The following is a 7,277-nucleotide window of genomic DNA, read 5'->3' on the forward strand; positions in this document are numbered from 1 at the left end:
TATTGGCTCCATCCAGAGCTGTGATTTCAAACTGTCCGTATGTATCCCTGTGAAACAGACCCGCTGAAAGTTGTGTGTCAAGGGCATCGCTACTGTAATTTAGAATGCTCTCGATGTAGGCTCTGTAGGCGTACATGTTATCGTTCTGGGTGATGAGTCGATCACCCAAGGTGATGTCCACTTGGCTAAACAGGGTAGCTAGAGGGTAAGCGATCGTTGCCACTTTAGCATCGTCTTCAATGTCGGTCCCATCGGCTTTGACGATTTTACACATAAGATGTAGCAACGTGTTGTTGAGATCCAAATACATATCCGTGGACCCTGACACAAAAAACTCTATGGGGGCCAGCGGCGTCAATGCTGCTAAAGGTGATACCTCCATGAAGAAGCTGTTTTCGATGCTTGTTTGCGTGGGTTTTAGAGTAAACAAGTCTAACTCTGATTTGGCGCACTCTCCTGATCCACAATGTACGAAGGCCATAGTGCTGTTTACGAGGCTTTAAAAAAATATTTACTTTAGAGCCGTTTCGCTTCTTGGCAGCTCTATTCCTTCTTGGGGCTCTTCTTTTCTGAGTGCGTTTTGAAGAGCTCCTCCTTTTTTTATAGGGGGCGGCGGGCCCCTGCGTCTGGAAACCCCACGTTTCCTTTTGACACTCGCGCGTGGCTTATACAGCAGCCCCGCTCCTTCTTGCGGCTGTTTGTTCATGCGCTCTGCAACCGCCGATGTAACAGACCCCACCATATCCTGGGCAATGCTCGTGGCGGCCGTCTTAACATGAGGTTTTGCAATTTCATAGCCTCTTCTCAGGAAAGGCATAGCTCTTCTAAACAGACTCCTAAAGAATCCCCATAAGCCAGCCCCGTACATAACTGGTGAACCTTGAAAGTGCGGGGGTCCCCCATAACCGGCTTGACTTCTGTAATAGTCCCTGTACATGGACGGGTCCCCGTATGTTTTCATAACCACCATTCCTGCTGCTTAATATCCCCTGTCGTGTCTAGGCCTTAAATGAAGTTTGACAATAACTTTCCCGTATTTAAAGGCCACCGGCTCAGACTGATCATCGTAGATCATAATTGAAATAGTGTCAAAATGGTTTTTAGAAACTGCGACGTAGTCAGGTTTGTTAAATTGGATGTTGACCATGGTATTATTATCACCCTGTACATGAACACATCTTAACAGCGGCGAGTAACTATCCCCGATCCTCTGAGCCTCTACAATATCACCATACACATAGAGCGTGTAGAACCCCCCGTTAATATCGGGGCACGTGTGATCTTGTTCCACCGGACTTTTCACATGTTGTACTGTCCCTAAAACCCTTTTCAATTTACCGGAGCAGTTAAACAGGGTATTGCGATTTATGGATTTGAGAAACACCTTCCTTCTAACGTTATCTAGCACCAGATGAATATTCGGCAGCGGTTCTATGGCAGCTATGGATTTGTTGATGGCTTCGACAACGCTTGAAACGCTTGGGTAGTAGCGGTGAGGGAAGGATACGTTTATGACCTTGGGGTCCTGTTCACACTTGAATTGGAACTTGGTTTCGGCCGCTGTAAAGGTATTCCATGTTCTAGGGTACTGGATTTCTGTTAGGGCAACCTCCCAGTCCCCTTTCAGGTCCACAGGCTTAGCCAATTTGACGGTGTAATTAGAAATCTGATTGTTGGGGAACATGCCCTTAGAGGCGTTGGATGGTAAGGTTATATAAAAGGGTTTTGTCTCCATCGTATCAGCTGTTTTGAGCTCACACACCCTTCAGGGAACTGGCCAACACCCAACTGTTAAATTTCTCAGGCCATCCCCGCCATTTGACATATGCCTGGCTCTTAGCCCCGCTACCTTTCCTTTTCAGAACCTTTTCAACCCTGTACACCCTGTTCGGATCATCTGGCACTTTTTGTAACTCTTCCTTGTAAAAAACCCCAGACACCGTTTCCCCATTGTAGTCCTTTAACCTTTAAATATACAGCCCTTCCTTAAGCTCCACACTTTCCACTATAAATATTTCATCGCTAAAAGTCTGCTGGTAACCCTTCGTGAAGACTCCTTTCAATTTTGAAATCCTTACGTGATCACCTTTTTTAAAAACAGGCTTCTTCACCTTTGTATCGAAATTACGACCATACACATTTCTCCAAACAGTTAACGAATTACTAGGTGTCACATCTTCGGGGGCCCTTTTGATGGTCCTATGATAACTGGCATTATATATACAGCTAAGAAAGCCTGTAGGACATCCCTGTATCTGTAGGTGTTGTGGGCCGTAAAATACCTCCACATCTTAGACTTTAAGGTTCTGTTAAACCATTCTACAACAGCTGCTTTTACCTCCGTGTGTGTTACAAAATGTTGAACATTGTGTTGCTTTAATAATTTCTGAAATGCCTTGTTTAAGAATTCTTTTCCGGCGTCTGATTGTAGTTTTTGAGGAATACGCCCCTTATCGGAGATGGCTTTAAAAGCGGCTGTGACGCTAGCCCCACTTTTATCACGCAGCGTCTCTGCGTAGGCGTACTTGGACAACACATCTATGACGGTTAATATATAACAAGATCCGTTATGTTTTGCTATATCTTGTAGACTTATTATGTCCGCTTGCCATTGATAATCTATTTGCGCATTAACGATTGTTGGGCGTCTATTAAAATGTGTTCTGGCCGGTTTATGGAGTGAATAAGCCTCCTCGCCTGATAACCAAGTCTTCACAGCTTCTCTGCTTACCGACTCCTTTTCATCCACAGCCCTTCTATATAGAGCTTCGGCGCTCCCCAAGCTACCAACTCCCCTAGTATCGTAATAAAGTTTTCTTAACACGCCCCCCTGCATGTTATCAGCCGTTACACAATGCAATGAATGACGCTTGTTTTGTGTAAGAACATTTTATTAAAAAATAAAGACTATTAGCAAAATCATAGACATTGGTTTCATATCTTTTCACATTCTGCATAGTCCGGCTTAACACAGCGTCACCCTTTTGGGTTTAACATTCTACTAGTTTGTTCTAAATACACGCTATCATGCAACGTTACATAAGAACCTGTTTAAAACAGTCTTCGGGGGGCCAAAGACCCTGCTTGTCTATTTGTTTTGTACACATTACACATACGCCTTGCTATGAGTCTTTCTATCATCCTTCTATTGAAAGTAGTGTCCATTCCCTGCATAACGGTTAGTTTTGAGCTCGGGTCTAAGGCGTATCGGATCTCATTGAGTGCCCCTATCAAGATCATCAACATATCGGGGTGGACATATTTCTTTTCATTGTACAAACCATACACAACCCTTAGCAGTTTATATACCTTGTAAGGGTCTAGCAAAGTACAAATATAACGTATTGTTCTTGTTCTGTACGATTCACACAAGCATTCGTGCGCCGCCTGCTGAGGATCTTTGATTTGATGACCTTGACAAAGGCTGTAATAGTCCCGTTTGACACAATTTAGTACCACCGACGTGGCGAAAGCCTTAACTGCCTGTCGGTCGTCGTCGGTCAATCCTGGCTCTTCCTTTTCACACGCGTCAGAGCCGCATACACACTTATCGCAGCCCTCACGGTTTTGACATGTGGAACTTTCAGCTTGTTTTGAACCCCACAGACAATTGAAAATTACATTGTTCGCTTTTGCAGGTCGCCACCCTGACACATGCCTCCACTCTGTAGCAGACCTTTTTGGGGTTTCTCACTAGGTTCAAAAGCCGAGAGAATGACAATACGTTAGTTGAAGAAATAAAATACATCATTTTTATAACTATCTGCTCATAACATTTTCCTACTAACCTCTGCATTTTCACACCCCTCTACGGAGGCTCTGAAATCTTGCGAGTCGCTAATGTCCTGCGAGGTCCCATCATCTTCGACGCTTGTCCCAGGCTGTTGCAGACCTTCCTTCTCTGTAGCCGTATTCTCCTGAAGGTCCATGTCTTCATAGACGGGTGTGTTAGGGGGTTCTACAGCCTCTTTACCATAGTGCATTATGAAGTATGTGCATCCAGCGGGTTTTGCTCTCTAGGGGTCAAAAGAAGACAGAATGACAATACGTTAGTTGAAGAAATAAAATACATCATTTTTGTAACTACCTGTTCATAATATTTTCCTACTAACCTCTGCATTATCACAGCCCTCTGCGGCGGCTCTGAAATCTTGCGAGTCGTTAATGTCCTGCGAGGCCCCAACATCTTCGACGCTTGTCCCAGGCTGTTGCAGACCGTCCTTCTCAGCAGCCGTATTCTCCTGAAGGTCCATGTCTTCACAGGCGGGTGTGGTAGGAGGTGCTACAACTTCTTCAACGTCCTCCATGTCCACTGAACTGAGGCCAGCAAGCACACTGTCCCTACACGAGCCCTCACTATCGCTGCTGTCGCACTTAACCGGGACCATCTGGCATCCGTAATCCTTGAGCCTAAGTTCTTCCATAGGCCTACACAGGCCGGTGCCAAAACCAGTAACGTCGCAGCCCATATCCCTAGGTGTTTCTTGTTGAGCATTCTCATCCATTACCAGAGGTGTTAAGCTGCGGTAATATCTATTGATAAGGGTCTGGGAGCCATCCACCCTGGCGCTTTTCACGAACGGGTTGCATCTCTTCATTTTGGCTGTGGGTCCCTTTTCATATTCAAACGTCTGCTTGCTGTACACGGCTCTTGCCACATGCTTATATGTATTCTAAGAAGTCACAACCCCTAAAAGAGGCATACACCTCTACAACACAACACGGTCAAGTGGCCTCAGGACTGAGCCGCAGCTGTTCACCCACCATCTGTCTGCAACCCCCAGTTTTAAAACATGCCCAGACATTTCCTACATGCACTCACTTTTATGCGCAATTTTAAACATATACACAGCTATCCATGTTTTGCAGCCAGACCTGCCACTTTTAGGACTACCCCTACATGTCACCCCCTTTTAAAACCAGAGTTATTAAGGACAACAGTTTGCGGCCAGCCCTGTCAAATTTAAGGCCAGGAGTTTGCTGCCAGCCATGTCCATTTTTGCTGTCAGGTCTGTCAAATTTAAGGCCAGAAGTTTAAGACTAGACCTGTCAAATTTCAGACTAGACCTGTCAAATTTAAGACCAGCATTTGCGGCCAGCCCTGTCACTTTTGCGGCCAGCGTTTGCGACCAGACCTGTCACTTTTGCGGCCAGGATAGTTTGATGGAAGCAATACCCTCTTACTACTAAGACCCGCAAACAGTAACTTTTAGAAATGTAGGGCGTCTATGACCTCTCGTTGAGTCTCCAAAAACACGCCGTCTGATGGCGTCTGTTCCGGAGTTCGGTGAAGGAGTAGTCGGGGCCCTCAAAGTCAGACACGTTGCAGGTCGATCTCCTCTCTGTTGCAGTCAGGAGCACTGACATCGGCACGCGTCTTGTACTGCGGTGCGAAGTACAGCGGTGTGGCGTGCGGTGCCCACAGGTCGCGGTGCGAGCAGCAGCTCGGTGGCGGTGTCTGATTGCGTCGGTGAGACCAGGGTCGCGGTGCGAAATGAAGGCGGTGCTCGTCGCGGTGCTGGCAGGTCACAGTGCAAGCAGCGTCGTCGTCGTTGCTGAAGTGCTGTTGTCGGCTGACGAATTGGAGTCAATGTGACTAGCATTGGTAGGCCTAGGCTACGGTGTGGGATGAGGGCGGTGCGTCGTGTAACTTTACGAGCGGTGCCCTCGAACCACGGTGCAAGCAGCGGCGTTGATTTCGGCGTGGAGTTGCGTCATCGGGGAGGCCAAGGCGTCGTCGTGAAGAGAGGCGGTGCAGAGTACGGTGCCCACAGGCGCGGTGCGAGCAGCGGCTTGGTGGTGGCATCAGCAGGCGCATCGGTGAGACCAGGGTCGCAGTGTGGTGTTGCGGTGGTGCCCTCTGCGGTGCCAAGGCGTCATCGTGCAGCGAGGCGGTGCCCACAGGTTGCGGTGCAAGCAGCGGTTCGGTGGCGGCATCAGCAGGTGTCGTTGGTGAGACCAGGGTCGCTGTGCGGTGTTGCGGCAGTGCCCTCTGCTGTGCCTTCGGGACACAGAGTCGGCAGCAACGTCGAGTTGCTTTTCTTATGTTGCAGCACAAAACACACAGTCCCCAGTGCTGAGGGCAGAAGAGCTTGAAGTCTTTGCTGTTCCTGAGACTTCTTGAACAGGGGGCAAGAACCACCTCAAGCCCTTGGAGAAACTCAAAGTAGATTTCAGAAAGTACAGTCCAGTTCTTTCACGGCCCAAGACAGAAGCAGCCACTGCAGGCCAACACAGCAAACCACACAGCCAAGTGGTAGTTCCTCCACACAGCTTCACCAGCTCTTCTTCTTGGCAGTCTTCTTGATCCAAAAAAGTTCTAAAGTTCAGGGGTCTGGGCCCCAATATTTATATCCCAAAATCCTGTGATCTCTTAGGCAGAGTGTGTCTGTGCCCAGCCAGAACCAGTTCTGCCTTCTCTGGTGTGATTTCCTGGTAGGAGGTGGAGATGGCATTGTCAGAGGCATACCAGGCCCTTTGAGGTGCAAGGAAATCTCCTCCCCCTTCTCAGCCCAGGTCTTTTCAGCCCTTTCCTGACCCTATCTAGACTATCTGGAGCCACTCCTGCTCCCCAGCCTTCTATAATCCAAAACCCAGAAACGCAATCCAAAAGCCAGACAGGCAATCCACATTCCAACAGAGGCACACCGGATGACTGAGCAAGAAAATGCCTACTTTCTAAAAGTGGTATTTCCAAACACAGAATGTAAAAGTCACCTTCACTGAAAGATGCATCTTTAGATTCTGAGTTCAGGCATACTAAACTTTATGTTCCTACTTAGTTCCCAGGGCCAGTTATGTTTATAAGATGTTATAAACAAACTTCCCAGTCTGTCCTATGGAGAACAGGTAGCCTTGCAATAGTGAAAAACGAAATGGGCTGTAATTCACTATCAGGACATGCCACACACACCAGGGCATGCCCTACCTTTCACATACACTGAACCCTGCCCACAGGGGTACCTTGGGCCTACCTTAGGGGTGACTAACATGTAGAAAAGGGACGGTTTAGGGCCTGGCAAGTGGGTGCACTTGCCAAGTCCACATGGCAGTTACAAACTGCGTGCAGACTCTGCAATGGCAGGTCTGAGTGACCTTTTTAGGGCTAAACACGTGGGTGGCACAATCAGTGCTGCAGGACCACTAGTAGCATTTGATTTACAGGCCCTGGCACACTCAGTGCACTTTACCAGGAATTACCAAGTAAATCAAATATCCAATCATGGAAACACCAATCCATAATACAATTTACACAGAGCATATGCACTTTAGCACTG

General features: G+C 47.6%; 1 protein-coding gene across 1 annotated transcript; it reads right to left on the bottom strand.

Moving 5' to 3' along the window:
* Window positions 1–3,051: 3,051 nt before the first annotated feature.
* On the bottom strand, window positions 3,052–3,983 carry LOC146799045 (uncharacterized). Its single transcript, XM_085627825.1, has 2 exons — window positions 3,893–3,983; window positions 3,052–3,665 (listed from the first exon to the last, which is right to left on the bottom strand). Exons 1-2 carry the CDS (start codon window positions 3,981–3,983, stop codon window positions 3,052–3,054), a joined length of 705 nt encoding a protein of 234 aa, XP_085483951.1.
* Window positions 3,984–7,277: the final 3,294 nt, after the last annotated feature.

Source organism: Triturus cristatus, chromosome 9 (genome assembly GCF_964204655.1).
Source record: "Triturus cristatus chromosome 9, aTriCri1.1, whole genome shotgun sequence".
NCBI lineage: Eukaryota > Metazoa > Chordata > Amphibia > Caudata > Salamandridae > Triturus > Triturus cristatus.

What these genes read in the sequence shown, in the direction of transcription:
- LOC146799045 (XM_085627825.1), bottom strand. Translation starts at nt 3,983, where the DNA reads ATGCACTATGGTAAAGAGGCTGTAGAACCCCCTAACACACCCGTCTAT. An exon ending in TACGGCTACAGAGAAGGAAG is followed by an intron (nt 3,666 to 3,892) that starts GTCTGCAACAGC and finishes GGTCTGCTACAG; the next exon opens with AGTGGAGGCATGTGTCAGGG.